The following is an 18,114-nucleotide window of genomic DNA, read 5'->3' on the forward strand; positions in this document are numbered from 1 at the left end:
ATGATCCAGCAGATCATAATTCTCTACGTTGCAACTATGTTACTCATTATAGTAACCATCAAAACCAGTCAGACTCTTGAATCTCGTATGTACTTCTTTCTGAGCTATTTGTCCTTCTACGATGCCTGCTTTTCCACCACCACGACCCCAAAATTGCTCGTCATCACCCTCTCTGAGAAAAAGACCATCTACTTCAATGACTGTATAACCCAGATCTTTGCCCTCCATTTCTTCAGCTGCTTGGAAACACTGATCCTCATTATGATGTCGCACGATCGCTATGTGGCCATCTGCAAACCCCTGCATTACACAGCCATCATGAACAGGCGTGTCTGTAGCATCTTGGTGGGAATAGCCCGGTTTGGGTCTTTTCTGCATTTTTCTACCCAGCTTTTACTCACTCTCAGTTTACCCTTCTGTGGCCCTGATGTAATCGATCTTTTTTTTTGTGATTTTCAACCCTTGATAAAACTCGCCTGTGCTGACACTTAGTTTGTAAACCTGCTCTTTTTGTTTCTAATAGTGTAGCTTCTGTACCTTGAGTTTTGTAATGCTCATGGTTTCCTGCACGGTCATCTTGTACTAACTGAGGTCTAAGGGGGCTGACGGGAGATGCAAAGCCCTGTCCACCTGCAGGTCCCACATTCTTGTGGTCACCTTATTCTATGGCCCCTGCAATTTCATATAGACCCGGCCTCAGATCACCTTCTCTGTGGATAAATCAGTGTCAGTATTCTACACAATTGTTACTCCCTTGTTAAACCCTTTGATCTACACTCTGAGGAACACAAAAGTGAAGAATGCCATGAGGAAGGTATGGAGCCACAGAGTGACTCCCAGGGGCAAATGAACATTTTTCTGTGGAGTAATGGTTTTTGATGTTGGTTTGGATTGGGAGATCTCCAATTATTTCTTCTCTGACCCTCTAATGCTTCCTGTAATCCCTTAACTGTTATCTGTTTAACAGGAATCCCAGTTGTTGAGAAGGAGAAAGTAAGAATAGCATATTTTCATAGTTTCCCCAGTTTAGAAATGTTTAGACTCGTGTGAATTGTGACTTGTCAGTTTATAACTGGGAAGAGTTGAAATGAGAGAAATGGTGTCGGAGAAGTGTCATGCAGGGTTGGGCTGCTCGAGTACACTATCATGTAGTACTTTGGAAGATGGGAAGACAACCGATGATTCAATAATTTGTATTTATTGAGTACTTACTGTGCGCAAAACATTGTACTCAGCTCTTGGGTGAGTACAATAGGGTCAGTAGATATATTCCCTGCCCACAATGAACTAACCCTGATGGACTTGAAACAATCCTAATCCACAGCTTCCTATTCCACCATCTCTTCAGAGAGCACTATGTCATTCTCAACTCCAGTCTAAGTACTATTTCTCTTGTTCACTGTCAAGAGCTTAACCCAATGCATTGCACTCAGTAGGTGTTCAATAAATAAGCTGTTGTTTTGTGTTTTTATTGTTTCATCTTTACTTAAACTGTCTGTGACTAATGCTTACCCCTACTCATTTTTAGATTGAGAGCCCCTAGAGGGGAAGGGACTGTGTCTAATTCTCATCTCAAGACATTCTCAGGAGAAGCAATGTGGCCGAAGGGAAAGAGCATGGGCCTGGGAGTCAGTGGTTGTGGGTTTCAATCTTGGCTCTGCCACTTGTCAGCTGTGTGACTTTGGGCAAGTCTCTTAACTTCTCTGTGCCTCAGTTACCTCATCTGTAAAATGGGGATTAAGACTGTGAGCCCCCTGAGGGACAACCTAATTATCTTGCATCTACCCCACTGCTTAGAACAGTCCTTGGCACATAATAAGTGTTTAAAGAATGCCATTATTATTGTTATTATTATTGTTATTATTATTATATTTGTGTTTTCCCAGCCCCGTAGTACAGTGCTTTGCACAAAGTAGTTGCTTGAGAAAAGCTATTGAAGGAATAGAGGAACAGATGCTATTATTAACTTAGGCCTATCCTATCCCTCAGTGAAGATTTCACCAGAGGACTCAAGGAAAACTGCAATACACACCCTGAGTTGTTTAGAAATGGGATCTTATTCAGTACCTACAGTGAAGTGCAAAGGGAATAAAATGGCAATAGAGAGGACAGTCCAACCTTCCTTCATTGGGTTGTTTCGTTTTTTTCCTCCAAATTAAGAAGTTTCTGGTTTGTTTTCTACCAAATATGTTGAGTCCATTAGTGACACTGAGGAAAATCACGAGTTCTCCAAGGGTATGTCTTGCATCGGGTCATATCCTCTCAACCACAAACTACAGTATTTTTTTTATTTGCAGCAATTCATAGCACAAATGGATATAGTTTTGTGGACTGTACTATTTTGGCACTTGCTTATCCTATCTATCTTTTCGATTCCCTTTCTCCTCCTAACTGTAAATAAACTTGTGTCTCTCTGCTCCCTTTGATTGGAAGCTTTCTTGAGGGTTGAGGTTTAGTCTAGTGATTCGTTTTTACTTTCCCAAGTGCTTAATACAGTGCATTTCCCAGTTAGCCAGGTCTGTTCCCAATCGTAAGCATTTGGGTATTTTTTTTACAATTCTTTAAAATAGCTTACATATAAAACCCATTGAAAATCTCCCCAAAGCCAGAAGCTCATTCTGAAATGATGACCTTGGCCAAGTCACTTAACTTCTACGTGTCTCAGTAAACTCATTTGTAAAATGTGGATAAAGACTGTGAGCCCCCTGTGGGACATGGACTGTGTCTAACCTGATGTGTTTAACCTTAGGGAAGATACAGGGTAGATACAGTGCCTGGTATATAGTAAGGACATAACAAATACCATAACTCCTCCTCCAGCCAGCCCCCCAGACCCCACAAAAAATAACAACCTGCTACTACCAGTATATTCATTCATTCTTTCAATCGTATTTATTGAGTGATTATTGTGTTTAGAGCACTGTACTAAGCACTTGGCAAGTACAAGTTGGCAACATATAGAGACGGTCCCTACCCAACAGCAGGCTCACAGTATATCACTCAAGTTAGCTGAGGAAAGAGGGGAAAGGAAAGGGAAAGAGACTGAATTTCCAAGACTGAACAATATATTTCCCTCCTAGGGTTTGCTAGACACTCATCTGTTTTGGATAGTTTAGTCAGGAAAGGGCGGGGATTACACAAAAGGGCATTCATTCATTCATTCAATCGTATTTATTGAGTGTGTAATATGTCCAGTAAGCAGAGAACGTAAGGTTCCTTCTAGCTCTGTGATTTGAACAGCATAAAACCCTCCCTGGATCACTGCCACTGTTCGCCTCCTTCGCTTTTATGCTCGAGTTGCCGAACGCTGCTGGCGAAAGTCTAAACACCATGCCAACCTCGTTCATTTCAAGTTTATCCTTTCCTGCCTTAACTCAGCCCTCTCTTCTGCCAGACAAAACTATTTCTCCTCCCTTATTGACACCCATGCCCATCACCCCCGCCAGCTCTTCCGTACATTCAACTCCCTTCTCAGGCCCCTGGTTCCTCCCTCTCCTCCTTCCCTCACCCCCAACGATCTGAACTCCTACTTCATTAACAAAATTAAATCCATCAGGTCCGACCTCACCAAAGTCACTTCCCCCCCTTCTCCAACCCCCCGGCTCTCAACACTCTCTGCTACTCTCCCATCCTTCCCAGCAGTATCCTCAGAGGAGCTCTCCTCTCTCTTCTCAAGTGCTACTCCGGCCATCTGTGCTTCTGACCCCATTCCCTCTCATCTCATGAAATCTCTAGCTCCATCCCTTCTCCCCTCCTTAACTTCCATCTTCAACCGATCACTCTCCACTGGTTCCTTCCCCGCTGCCTTCAAACATGCCCATGTCTCTCCCATCCTAAAAAAAACCCTCTCTTGACCCCACCTCACCTTCTAGTTATCGCCCCATATCCCTCCTACCATTCCTTTCCAAACTCCTTGAACGAGTTGTCTACTCGTGCTGCCTAGAATTCCTCAACAACAACTCTCTCCTCGATCCCCTCCAGTCTGGCTTCCGTCCCCTACAGTCCACGGAAACTGCCCTCTCAAAGGTCACCAATGACCTCCTGCTTGCCAAATCCAACGGCTCATACTCTGTCCTAATCCTCCTCGACCTCTCAGCTGCCTTCGACACTGTGGACCACCCCCTTCTCCTCAACACGCTATCTGATCTTGGCTTCACAGACTCCGACCTCTCCTGGTTCTCCTCTTACCTCTCCGGTCATTCATTCTCAGTCTCTTTTGCAGGCTTCTCCTCCCCCTCCCATCCCCTTACTCTAGGGGTTCCCCAAGGTTCCGTGCTTGGCCCCCTTCTGTTTTCGATCTACACGCATTCCCTTGTTGACCTCATTCACTCCCACGGCTTCAACTATCATCTCTACGCTGATGACACCCAGATCTACATCTCTGCCCCTGCTCTCTCCAGGCTCGCATCTCCTCCTGCCTTCAGGACATCTCCATCTGGATGTCTGCCCGCCACCTAAAGCTCAACATATCGAAGACTGAACTCCTTGTCTTCCCTCCCAAACCTTGCCCTCTCCCTGACTTTCCCATCTCTGTTGACGGCACTACCATCCTTCCTGTCTCCCAAGCCCGCAACCTTGGTGTCATCCTCGACTCCGCTCTCTCATTTACCCCTCACATCCAAGCCGTCACCAAAACATGCCGGGCTCAGCTCTGCAACATTGCCAAGATCCGCCCTTTCCTCTCCATTCATACCTCTACCCTGCTCATTCAAGCTCGCATCCTATCCCGTCTGGACTACTGCATCAGCCTTCTCTCTGATCTCCCATCCTCGTATCTCTCTCCACTTCAATCCATACTTCATGCTGCTGCCCGGATTATGTTTGTCCAGAAACGTTCTGGGCATATTACTCCCCTCCTCAAAAATCTCCAGTGGCTACCAATCAATCTGTGCATCAGGCAGAAACTCCTCACCCTGGGCTTCAAGGCTCTCCAACACCTTGCCCCCTCCTACCTCACCTCCCTTCTCTCCTTCTACAGCCCAGCCAGCACCCTCCGCTCCTCCACCGCTAATCTCCTCACCGTACCTCGTTCTCGCCTGTCCCGCCATCGACCCCCGGCCCACGTCATCCCCCGGGCCTGGAATGCCCTCCCTCTGCCCATCTGCCAAGCTGGCTCTCTTCCTCCCTTCAAGGCCCTACTGAGAGCTCACCTCCTCCAGGAGGCCTTCCCATACTGAACCCCTTCCTTCCTCTCCCCCTCGTCCCCCTCTCCATCCCCCCATCTTACCTCCTTCCCTTCCCCACAGCACCTGTATATATGTATATATGTTTGTACATATTTATTACTCTATTTATTTTTTATTTATTTATTTTGCTTGTACATATCTATTCTATTCATTTTATTTTGTTAGTATGTTTGGTTTAGTTCTCTGTCTCTCCCTTTTAGACTGTGAGCCCACTGTTGGGTGGGGACTGTCTCGATATGTTGCCAATTTGTACTTCCCAAGCGCTTAGTACAGTGCTCTGCACATAGTAAGCGCTCAATAAATACGACTGATGATGATGATGATCCCACATTTCTCCACCATTAAGAAAAATGGTTTGAAGTTAATAAGATTCCTGATCTTGCAAAAATCCATTCCATTTTGTAATGAATTACTGATGAGCGAACCCCAGGGTGAATAATAGTGATTCTAGGTTTAGTTTTATCTCTAGTCAGACTTCATGATCAGAATCGTCTCCCTGTTCACCATTCCGTCTATCAAATCAAGGTCTGCTGTTCCAGGAAAGTGACCTTGATTAATCTTAGAATTTGTTAATCATCCCCTGGGCTTTCCCTGGCAGTGTGTGAGGGATAGGGGATGAGAGAGGCTGGGGAGGGAGGGTGTTAGGGATTGGGGAGCAAGGAATTCTGCTTCTAGGGCCCTCAGATAATAATTATGGTACTACTTAAGCGGCTATTATGTGCCGAGCATTGTTCAAAGTGTGGAGCTTTTGGCATTGACCTAAAGACATTTCCAAGTAAGGGAAAGGGCAAGGACTGGGCTGTTCAATTCACCTTCTCTACTACTTGGAATATGTTTTTCATGGTGTGGACTCTCTTAAAACAACAACAGCAATAGTAATAAAAATTGTAGTATTTGTCAATGCCAAACATTGTACTAAGCACTGGAGTAGATACAAGATAATCCAGTTAGAATCAGTCTGTGAACCTCATGGCTCTCACAGTCAAACTCATCTTGCAGGACCCACTTTTGAATCCTAATCTCATGCTATTGTGGGAACCAGAGACATGAGTGAGTGGCTTGAAGATTCAGTGGAATGCTTGCTAACATTAGGAATTACGTGGCTCAGTAGAGCTAAGACATTTGGGGGTCTGGGGTGCTTGGGATGATTTGAGTCAGTCCATAGGATTTGGATGCTAGAAGCATGGGAGAGCAAAGTGTTACCGAGACCCTTTCTAGTTGTGACTAAACGAACAATGAATGAGTGTAGCTCTACCAGGCCTGAAGTAAAATGACCAGACAAGCTGATTTTGGCAAGATGGTCTCCAAAGTAAGGCTGGATTTCTCCATCTTATTTAACAATTTCAAGACAGAAAAAGCAAAGCCATCTCCATGTCAGAAAAATTAGCGCTGAGACTAATGGGAGGGGTCCTCCTGGGGGGAAGATGTGTCCCTCCATGGTGGGATGCATGGTATGCTTGTTCTCGTCTTGCTCCACTCCTCCATGGAGATCCTGTAGAGTAAGCTTATCTCAGGGTTGCCACAAGTGAAGCGACCAGTCAGAAAGAAAGATGTGTTCCCAATCTCCAGTGAAGGAAGAAAGACTTTGAAGTTGCTGATAAAACTTTGAGAAACAGGGTGGTCTAGTCGAAAGAGCATAGGCTTGGGAGTCAGAGAATCCACGTTCTAATCCTGGCTCTGCCACGTGTCTACTGTGTGACCGTGGGCAAGTCGCCTAACCTCTCTGTGCCTCAGTTTCAAGGATCTAGAGTGTGAGATCTACATGGTACATGGACAGTGTCCAACCTGATTATCTTCTATCTACCCCAGCACTTAGTATATTACCTGACATTTAATAAGCATTTAAGAAATACAATTTAAAAAAAATCTCAGAGGGAAGAGTAGAGAGGAAGACTGTGGGGGCAGGGTGAGTTAAGGACAGATTAGTTGTGGGAAGTGGGTCAGTAGTCTGTTGGAAGAAAGTAGGTCAGGGCCACCACTGTAATAGCCCCAGTATGGGAAGTCTGGGCTATTTTCCCAAGGCTCAAGAAGGTCGATGCTGGGTTCCATGTTGTTTCGATCTTGATTTAGCTCTGGTGCTTATGGTCAGGCGCTCTGTACGTCCAAGTGTTTAGTACAGTGCTCTGCACACAAGTGCTCAATAAATATGATTGAATGAATGAATGAATGTGTGTCTTATCCAGGGTCTGAGAGTCTCTCTTCACAACCCATCAAAGGCCCAACTCCATCTTGAGCTCCAGGAATCTGGGACCTTATCAAGGCCCTCAGGAGAAATTCATCTGTGTGTGCCTCTCTCCCTTCTGAATCAGTCAGTCAATCATATTTATTGAGCATTTATCGTGTGCTGAACACTGTACTAAGCGCACAGGAGGGTAAAATACAACAATCAAACAGACACATTACCTGTCCACAAGGAGCTCACATTGTAGAGGGGGAGACAGACATTAATATAAATAAAATTTTACAGATAAGTGCATAAATGTTGTAGGGATGGAAGCAGGGATGGATAAAAGGAGCAAGTCAAGGTGACCCAGAAGGGAGTGGGAGAGAGGAAAGGAGGTCTTAGTCAAGGAAGGCCTCTTGGAAGAGATTTACCTACAATAAGGGTTTGAAGGTGGGGAGAGTAATTGTCTGTCGGATATTAAGAGAGAGGGTGTTCCAGGCCAGAGGAAGGATTTGGGCGAGAGGTCGGCCATGAGATAGATGAGATCTAAATTCAATGAGTAGGTTGGCATTTGAGGGGCTAAGTGTGTGGGCGGGGATGTAGTAGAAGAACAGCGAGGTGAGGTAGGAGAGGACCAGGTGAATGAGTGCTTTAAAGCTTTTGGTAATGATTTAAGTGTGGAGAGTTTTTCTCTCTCTCCCACACACCCATGTAAGAGGCCAAGTTGTGACTTATCAGAGGCATGATTTTCATGAGCTCTGGTGAACTTTCTGCTAATCAGTTTGAGTTTCTATAAACTCAGCATTTCTGTAGGTACCCATTATTCGCTTAACTGCAGCTGCAGTTCTTAACAGAACTGGGTGGCTCAATCAATCAGTCAATAGTATTTATTGAGATCCTACTGTGTGCAGACAACTATGCAGCAGATCAAACGTTCACTGCCCCTAGGAGCATATACATGTAATGGGGGAGTTGGGAGGACACATATATTTTCCAATAGTGAGAGCAGAAAGAAGAACCAGGATGCAATTGATAATGGCAAGAGTATAAAATGAGAGGTTAATATGTAGTTGAATCAATCAATCAGTGGTATTTGTTGAGCGCTTACTGTGTGCAGAGCACTGTACTAAGCGCTTGGGAAGTACAAGATGGCAACATATAGAGACAGAATACATCAGCAGTGTGTATAGATCAATGTATACCACCAATCTGTATATTGATATATGCATTAAGCATTGACGTATGTTCTCCCAAGTGCTTAGTACAGTGTTCTGCACACAATAAGCTCTCAATAAGGAGCTTTGGGATGGAAGAACTTGCATAGGATCCTTACTTGGGGTAGGATTCCTGGAGAAGATGAAATGAAGGAGGGATTAGTGGACTGGTACATTTCATAGGGGAGGGAAAGAGTTTCAGGCCATAGCAATGGTGTGAATGCTTAGTACAGTGTTCAAGGGCTTAATACAGTGCTCTACACTCTGTAAGTGCTCAATAAATGCCAATGATTTACTGAGCAAGTTTCAGGTAATAAAAGTGTGCTCAAGTCCCCCTTAACCTGTGCTTAAACAGACCACGTGTGTAGAATCTTGACTTTTCTGATGGCCAGAAGGGCTGTGATGGGCTTTGAATTTAGGAAGTTTGGGAGGACTGGTCAAATCCATAGATATTCAGCTTACTTAGTCTTGTGGGGGCTGAGGTGGTCATAGTTCAAATTAAAAGCCCCAGGAGTACAGTCATCCTCTTCAATGCAAAACTGGGTTTTCTTCACAAGTTGATTTGCCTGTAACTGTCATGTGTACATGTGTTTGCTTTGGAGTCCTGGTTTAAAGCAGGAAAAAGACATAGGGACCTTTGGGAAATAATTTAAAGAAAACTATCAAGTAATTTAACATCTGAAATCTAATGTGGCAAAGTTTATTTTTTTAATGTGATTTGATTTAAAAGCACTTTAAATAATTTGATGAACATTTTTGAAGAACGTAACATTCAGTGACAAAAACTGTTGAAAGGGAAACAATTTCAGGGGACCCAGAAGTTGGGGACCTTGTCTCTCCCTCTAGAATGCAAGTTTATTATGGGCAGGGACTATTTCTGCTAATTATATTGTGCTCTCTCAAGTTCTTAGAACAGTGCTTTTGCATGTAGTAAACACTCAATAAATACCACTGATAGACTGATTACTGCTGACCCCAATTCAGCCCAGGCTGGCAGTTGCACCTGCCCTTTTATGCCCAAGGCAGTGCTTTGTACCCTGAGTTGGCTGAAAAAATGTCTCCATCTGAAAGAACAGAGCATAAAATTATTTCTCTGGAATGTGATGTAGTCAAGGTAAAATGAGATCCTGTGCTGTTTTGGACAGTCTCCTGTCTAAGTCCTTTGGAATCTCACAAGAAGACCTCTGTGATCCCAAGTTTTTGATGAATGGCTATTTATATTCAGGAAATTCAAAGGTGGATAGAATATAGAGATTGAGGATGGGACACAGGCATTAAGGAAAACAGGGGAGTTAACTACTGTGAGGACTTTGAGTGGAGAAAACTGCTCTTTCTCTTAGCTTTGCCTTTGAAGTTTCATGCTCTTATTTTCTCTTTGTAGCTCCAAGAAAAGAATTGGAAAACATAGCTGCACCCTCTTCTGTTCCTTCCATCTACCTCTTTCATAATCAGACCCATAGAATTTGACCAAATGAAAATAAATTATTAGACTTCCTTGGCAATCTCTTTTGCCTGGGGAAATCTCTAGCCCCTAGAGGCTGACAGAGAGACACACACATTTCTGAACATTCAAGGGATGGCTTTAAATATCCAGTGGAATACAAAGAACAGAACTTTGCCTTTAAAAGTACAAAGTGAAGGACTGTGTTTGAGGAAGGTGGCAAAGGACTAGTTATTGAGAAGGCTTTTTGCCACCATCACCAATAAGAATAACAATAGTAACTGTGGTATTTGTTAAGCGCTTTCTATATGCCAAGCACTGTATTAAGCACTCGGATAGATATAAAATAATCAAGGCAGACACAGTACCAATCCCACATGAGGCTCTGATAGTCTACATAGGAGGGAGAACAGGTATTGAATTCCCATTTTATAGATGAGCTTGTTATGGACAGGCAATGTGTCTGCTAATTCTCTTGTATTGTACTCTCCCAAGTGCTTATTACAGTGCTTGCTATATTGTACTTTATTGCTCATTTATATTTTCCAAGTGCTTAGTACAGTGGTCTGCACATAGTAAGTGCTCAATAATATGATTGAATGAATGAATGAAATAATACATTTGTCTAATTGAAACTGAGGTACAAGGAAGTTATGTGACTTGCCCAAAGTCACAGAACTGGTAATTGGTGAAGTCAAAATTAAAACCCAGGTCCCTTTTGGCTCCCAGGCCTGAGCTCTTTCCTTTAGGCCATAATGCTTCTCAGAGCAGAAATTTTCTTTTCTTCTCTCTATGATTTCACATCGAGAATTGGGAAACCATCCTGAATTTTCATTTGTTGACTGCTGGATGTTTCTTGGATCAGTTACTAATGCAAGGAGACTGGTGAGGACAGAGTCCAAGGTAAGATTTGGAACTCTTAACTATAACTGCTGATCCCATTTTGTATAATTCAGAGGATTTAAACTGTAGAGAGCACAGTGTCATTGAAACAGTGGAAGACTATTTTAGGCATGATCAGTTGCTCTTAAAACAGAAACTGCACAGAGAAGTTGTAAGGATATGGAATTTGTTACTAAAGGAAGTTGTGAAGGCAGAAATTACCAAAAGCAATCAGAAAGTTCTGGAAAAATTATGGATGATAGCTTACTCATTATTAGAGAAGCAGAGAAGCAATGTGACCTAGTGGAAAGATCACAGTTCTGGGAGACAGAGGACCTAGGTTCTAATTTCAGCTCTGCCAATTACCTGCTATGTGACCTCGGACAATTCACTTAGCTTTCTGTGTCTCAGTTTCCTCATCTGTAATATGGGGATTCAAACCTATCCTCCCGCATACTTAGACTCTGAGCTCCATGTGAAACAGGTACTGTGTCTGATCTGATTAACTTCTATCTATTCCAGCGCTTAGAACAGTGCTTGACACATAATAAGCGCTTAACAAATGTCATCACTATTATTAGAGGCAAAGTCAGGGTATTTGAAAGTTCAAGAAGGATCAATCAATCAATCAATCGTATTTATTGAGCACTTACTGTGTGCAGAGCACTGTACTAAGCGCTTGGGAAGTACAAGTTGGCAACATATAGAGACAGTCCCTACCCAACAGTGGGCTCACAGTCTAAAAGGGGGAGACAGAGAACAAAACCAAACATACTAATGAAATAAAATAAATAGAATAGATATGTACAAGTAAAATAAATAAATAAATAAATAGAGTAATAAATATGTACAAACATATATACATATATACAGGTGCTGTGGGGAAGGGAAGGAGGTAAGATGGGGGGATGGAGAGGGGGACGAGGGGTAGAGGAAGGAAGGGGCTCAGTCTGGGAAGGCCTCCTGGAAGAGGTGAGCTCTCAGTAGGGCCTTGAAGGGAGGAAGAGAGCTAACTTGGCGGATGGGCAGACGGAGGGCATTCCAGGCCCGGGGGTTTGACGTGGGCCAGGGGTCGATGGCGGGACAGGTGAGAACGAGGCATGGTGAGGAGATCAGCGGCAGAGGAGCAGAGGGTGCGGGGCAGGCTGTAGAAGGAGAGAAGGGAGTTGAGGTAGGAGAGGGCAAGGTGATGGAGAGCCTTGTAGCCGAGGGTGAGGAGTTTCTGCCTGATGCGCAGATTGATTGGTAGCCATTGGAGATTTTTGAGGAGGGGAGTAACATGATCAGAGCGTTTCTGGACAAAGGCAATCCGGGCAGCAGCATGAAGTATGGATTGAAGTGGGGAGAGACACGAGGATGGGAGATCAGAGAGAAGGCTGATACAGTAGTCCAGACGGGATAGGATGAGAGCTTGAACGAGCAGGGTAGCGGTTTGGATGGAGAGGAAAGGGCAATGTTGCGGAGCTGAGACCGGCAGGTTTTGGTGACGGCTTGGATGTGAGGGGTGAATGAGAGAGCGGAGTCGAGGATGACACCAAGGTTGCAGGCTTGTGAGACGGGGAGGATGGTAGTGCCATCAACAGATATGGGAAAGTCAGGGAGAGGGCAGGGTTTGGAAGGGAAGACAAGGAGTTCAGTCTTGGACATGTTGAGTTTTAGGTGGCGGGCAGACATCCAGATGGAGATGTCCTGAAGGCAGGAGGAGATGCGAGCCTGGAGAGAGGGGGAGAGAGCAGGGGCAGAGATGTAGATCTGGGTGTCATCAATATAGAGGTGATAGTTGAAGCCGCGGGAGCGAATGAGGTCACCAAGGGAGTGAGTGTAGATTGAGAACAGAAGGGGACCAAGCACTGAACCTTGGGGAATCCCCACATTAAGGGGATGGGAGGGAGAGGAGGAGCCTGCAAAAGAGACTGAGAATGAACGACTGGAAAGATAAGAGTAGAACCAGGAGAGGACGGAGTCTGTGAAGCCAAGGTCGGATAGCCTGTTGAGGAGTAAGGGGTGGTCCACAGTGTCGAAGGCAGCTGAGATCAAGATAGCGCTGTTGATTTCTTGCTAATAATTACTCTCTTGCCTAGAACTCACTCCCCCTTCACATATGGCAGGTCACTGCTCTTCCCATCTTCAAACATCTGAAATCTCTCCTACAGGAGGCCTTCCCTGACAAATCTCTCACCTCTCCAGCCTATGTCTCCACCAACAGCTACATCAACACTTCCACATTTACCCAAGCACTTGGGTATTCCTCCTTATGTATCTGTTAATCACATGCATGCCTTCAAACTGTGTTGCTTCCCGCTGTTGTTGTTTTCGTCTTATGCTGTCCAGTTGTATATGACCCATAACAATGCCATGGACACGTCTCCCACAGAATGCCCCACCTCTACCTACAATCGTTCTGGTAGTGCATCCATAGAGTTTTCTTGGTAAAAATATGGAAGCGGTTTAACATTGCCTCGTTCCGTGCAGTAAATCTGGGTCTCTGCCCTCAACTCTCTACTATGCTGCTGCTGCCCAGCACAGGTGAGTTTTGACTTGTAGCAGATTGCCTTCAACTCGCTAGCCACTGTATAAAATAGAAATGGAATGGATATGCCTCTGCTTGACTCTCCCTCCCATAGTCCCTCCCATAGGGGTTCCTTAAGGGTCAGGGGTTCCTCAAGGATCAGTTCTTGGTCCCCTTCTGTTCCCTATCTACACTCACTCCCTTGGTGAACTCATTTGCTCCCACGGCTTCAACTATCATCTCTAGGCTGATGACACCCAAATCCACATCTCTGCCCCTGCTCTTTCTCCTTCCATCCAGGCTCGTGTCTCCTCCTGCCTTTGGGATATCTCCATCTGGATGTTTCCTCGCCATCTAAAACTCAATATGTCCACGACTGAACTCCTTATCTTCCCTCCCAATCCCTGTCCTATCCCTGACTTTCCCCTCACTGTAGACGGCACTACCATCCTTCCCATCTCACAAGCCCGCAACCCTGGTGTCATCCTCAACTCTGCTCTCTCACTCACCCACACAACCAATCCATCACAAAAACCTGCCGGTCTCACCTCCACAACATCGCCAAGATCTGCCCTTTCCTCTCCATCCAAACTGCTACCTTACTGGTTCAATCTCTCATCCTATCGCGACTGGATTACTGCATCAGCCTCCTCTCTGATCTCCCATCCTCTTCTCTCTCCCCACTTGAGTCTACACTTCACTCTGCTGCCCGGATTGTCTTTGTACAGAAACGCTCTGGCATGTCACTCCCCTCCTAAAATATCTCCAGTGGTTGCCTGTCAACCTATGAATCGAGCAAAAACTCTTCACTCTTGGCTTCAAAGCTTTCCCTCACCTTGCCCTCTCTTACCTCACCTCCCTTCTCTCCTCCTACAGCCCAGCCTGCTGCCTCCTTCCCTCTGCCGCTAACCTCCTCACTGTGTCTCATTCTCACCTGTCCCGCCGTCGACCCCCAGCCCACATCCTTCCCCTAACCTGGAATGCCCTCCCTCCACACATCTGCCAAGCTAGCTCTCTTCCTCCCTTCAAAGCCCTACTGAGAGCTCACCTCCTCCAGGAGGCCTTCCCAGACTGAGCCCCCTTTTTCCTCTCCTCCTTCCCATCCCCCCTCTGCCCTACCTCCTTCATTCCATCGCATTTATTGAGCACTTACTGTGTGCAGAGCAATGTACTAAGCGCTTGGCAAGTGCAAGTTGGCAACATAATGAGATGGTCCCTACCCAAAAGCAGGCTCCTTCTCCTCCCCACAGCACTTGTATATATTTGTACAGATTTACTACTCTATTTATTTTACTTGTACATATTTACTATTCTATTTATTTTGTTAATGATGTGCATATAGTTATAATTCTATTTATTCTATCGATGGTGACACCAGTCTTCATGTTTTGTTTTGTTGTCTGTCTCCCCCTTCTAGACTGTGAGCCCGTTGTTGGGTAGGAAATGTCTCTATATGTTGCCGACTTGTACTTCCCAAGCGCTTATTACGGTACTCTGCACACATTCAGTCAATAAATACGATTGATGATGATGATGATGATGATGATGATTTAGTGCTCAGTAAATATGATTGAATGAATGAATGAATAATCGAGATTGGTAGAGTACTGGAAACTCTCAGTATGTGACCCTGAGCGGTTTGTTTCCCCCTACTTGTAATTTATTATAGTGCCTGTCTCCATAAATAGATTGCAAACTCCTTGAGGGCAGAGATTGTGTCTACTAACTCGATTGCACTTTCCCAATCTGTATGGGCTCTGTACGGAGTATCTACCCAATAAATAAAGTTCTACTGATTGATTGTAGCAATAGACAATAGATCCATGATGTGTTATTAGAGGGAAATGTAACCATAACGATGGATGCCAAGGAAGGCAATCTTAACACTATTTTTATAAGCATTCTTTGGTGTTAATAATGGAAACAGACTTCTAGATTAGGCACGTGGCTCATGTAATCCTATTTCCTTAAATCAGTTTTCCAGGCTATCTATTTTTTGTTTCTTTTCATTTTATCTGTAGAGCACATTTGAAACTTTCTGAACTCAGTTTTGATAAGCTCTCCTCCTTCTGTTATTTTTCTGGCTCTTTCAGTACAGGTACTGTAAACAGTTGTTTAGGTGATGAATGGCAATCTGGGAAATTGAGAGAAGTTCCCAAGCAGAATGGGTGGGGAAATACCAATTCAGATAATGATATAATTTTACAAAATCAAATACATCAAAATGTGTGCAGTAGTTATACTGAGTAGCTGAAGACCAAGTTATAGAATCATAGAATCAAAATATGAGAAATCTCTGCAAGTCATTCACTTCATCCATTCTTCTGCCTTAATAATAATGATAATAATAGTAATAACAATTGGGGTTATACCTGTGTGCTAAGCACTGTACTAAGTGCTGACGTAGATATAAACTTATCAGGTCCCACATGAGGCTCACAGTCTAAGTAGGAGAGAGAACAGGTATTAGGTCCTCATTTTACAGATAAGGGACATGAGGCAAAGATAAGTTAAATAACTTACCCAAGGTCACCCAGCAGATATGTGGTGAAGCCAGGGTTAGAACCTTCCTACTGCTTTTTAAAATGATATTTAAGTGCTTACTAAATGTCAGGCACTGTACTAGGTGCTGGGGTAGATACAAGCTAATTATATTGGACACAGTCCATTTCCCACATGGGGCTCACAGTTTAATACCCAGTTTATGAACGAGGTAACTGAGGCACAGAGAAGTTAAATGAGTTGACCAAAGTCACACAGCAGACAAGTGGCAGAACTGGGATTAGACCCCCAGGTCCTTCTGACGCCCAGGCCCATGCTCTAACAATGCTCAATAGTCATAAATTAAAATGGGGGTGACATGAATAATATTTCAACAACAATGTGAACTGAGAGAAGAACATGAACCAATTTTCCAAGAAACAGATCTACAGGTGTACAACAGATTGTACCCCTGGCCTGCAGATCTAGTCATTTCTGCAACTAGATTTCTGTCTCATGCTAATAATAATATAATAACGATGGCATCTGTTAGGCGCTTATTATATGCAAAGCACTGTTCTAAGCGCTGGGGAGGATACAAGGTGATCAGGTTGTCCCACGTGGGGTTCACAATCTTAATCCCCATTTTACAGATGAGGGAACTGAGGCCCTGAGGCACAGAGAAATTAAGTGACTTGCCCAAAGTCACACAGCTGACAAGCGGCAGAGCCGGGATTTGAACCCATGACCTCCAACTCCCAAGCCCGTGCTCTTTCCACTGAGCCACGCTGCTTCTCAGCCACGCTGCTAAGTTTAGGGGATCTCCAAACACTCTTCAATGAGAACGTCAGACTGGAATGAAAATATAAATATTCTCAAGGAGAAACTTTCACTTTACAAAGTCATGACCATGCTATTCTCTACTAGTTCACCATCTCCCCAGGATAGGGGAGAACCAGTCCCTGTTCCTTCCAATAAGATCCTTCCTCAGCCCCAAGGTAGCGCTCATGCAAATTTCTTTCTTATTTTTGTAGGAACACCAGTTTTCACCCAGAGGTGCTCTGTGGATAGCGAACTCATGGCTATCTCAAACAATGTTACAGAATTTGTACTGTTGGGACTGACCCAGGATCCAGAGAAGCAGAACGTCATCTTTGCTGTCTTCTTGATACTTTACTTGGCTACACTGTTTGGAAACTTCCTCATTGTGTTCACCATCAAGACTAGCCCAACTCTTGAATCACCTATGTACTATTTCCTGGCCTATTTGTCATTTTCAGATGCCTGTTTCTCCTCTACCACGGCCCCCAAATTGATTGTAGACTCTCTCCCAAATAAGAAGACCATAACTTTTGGGGGCTGCATGACCCAACTCTTTGCATTCCATTTCTTCGGCTGCATGGAAATCCTAGTCCTCATTCTGATGGCCTATGACCGCTACGTGGCCATCTGTAAGCCCCTCCTCTACACCACCATCATGAATCAGTATCTGTGTGGCTTTCTGGTGGGCTTAGCCTGGGTAGTGTCTTTCTTGCATTCTTCTGCCCAGCTTTTCTTCACCCTGAGCCTACCATTCTGTGGTCCCAATGTGATCGATCATTATTTATGTGATGTGCAGCCTTTGATGAAACTCGCTTGCTCCGACACTCACTTGGCGAACCTGCTGTTCGTTTCCAACAGTGGGGCCATCTGTACCTCGAGTTTTGTTGTGCTTATGGCATCCTATGTGGTCATCTTGTACTCTCTGAGGTCCAAGGGGGCTGAAGGGAGACGTAAAGCCCTGTCCACCTGCAGCTCCCACATTCTTGTGGTCACTTTATTCTTTGGTCCCTGTATATTCATATACGCCCGACCCCAAACCACCTTCTCTGTGGATAAATTGGTGTCAGTCTTTTATATGATCGTTACTCCCTTGTTTAACCCTTTGATCTACACTCTGAGGACCGCAGAGGTGAAAAATGCCATGGGAAAATTATGGAGCCGAAAAGTGCTTCCTGGGGAATTATTAGCAAGATTTTGAAGATGGGAAGACGTGTATCTTGGAATATTTTAAAGGGGAGAGAGATTCAGGTAGGGAACAGAGTGAGGAAGGGGTTGGCCTTTTGGTGCTCTGCATGTTTGTTTCCACCAGTAACTTTACCGTTAAAAAGAAATTGTCAGTTAACAGATTCAAAACTAAACACAAATAATGGTTTCCTGAACTGGTATAAAGGCCGTGGCTTTGAAACTTTTCCATG

The 18,114-nt window shown here is 44.4% G+C and overlaps 2 protein-coding genes across 2 annotated transcripts; both read left to right on the top strand.

Moving 5' to 3' along the window:
* On the top strand, nucleotides 1–10,031 carry LOC119922545 (olfactory receptor 4C11-like). The gene is made up of 5 exons (XM_038742309.1): nucleotides 1–429; nucleotides 689–814; nucleotides 968–993; nucleotides 8,132–8,163; nucleotides 9,946–10,031. The coding sequence occupies exons 1-5, from the start codon at nucleotides 1–3 to the stop codon at nucleotides 10,029–10,031; spliced, it is 699 nt and encodes a 232-aa protein (XP_038598237.1).
* A 6,891-nt stretch (nucleotides 10,032–16,922) lies between these two features.
* LOC119922566 (olfactory receptor 4C11-like) lies at nucleotides 16,923–17,897 on the top strand. Its single transcript, XM_038742321.1, has one exon. It carries the CDS (start codon nucleotides 16,956–16,958, stop codon nucleotides 17,895–17,897), a length of 942 nt encoding a protein of 313 aa, XP_038598249.1. The 5' UTR covers nucleotides 16,923–16,955.
* Nucleotides 17,898–18,114: the final 217 nt, after the last annotated feature.

Source organism: Tachyglossus aculeatus, unplaced genomic scaffold (assembly GCF_015852505.1).
Source record: "Tachyglossus aculeatus isolate mTacAcu1 unplaced genomic scaffold, mTacAcu1.pri scaffold_108_arrow_ctg1, whole genome shotgun sequence".
NCBI lineage: Eukaryota > Metazoa > Chordata > Mammalia > Monotremata > Tachyglossidae > Tachyglossus > Tachyglossus aculeatus.

Excerpts from the sequence above, each read along its gene's own strand:
- LOC119922566 (XM_038742321.1), top strand. The coding sequence starts at position 16,956 with ATGGCTATCTCAAACAATGTTACAGAATTTGTACTGTTGGGACTGACC.
- LOC119922545 (XM_038742309.1), top strand. The coding sequence starts at position 1 with ATGATCCAGCAGATCATAATTCTCTACGTTGCAACTATGTTACTCATT. Across the intron at positions 815-967 it reads TGAAGAATGCCATGAGGAAG|GAATCCCAGTTGTTGAGAAG; the intron begins GTATGGAGCCAC and ends TCTGTTTAACAG. Across the intron at positions 994-8,131 it reads CAGTTGTTGAGAAGGAGAAA|TTTGAGTTTCTATAAACTCA; the intron begins GTAAGAATAGCA and ends TCTGCTAATCAG.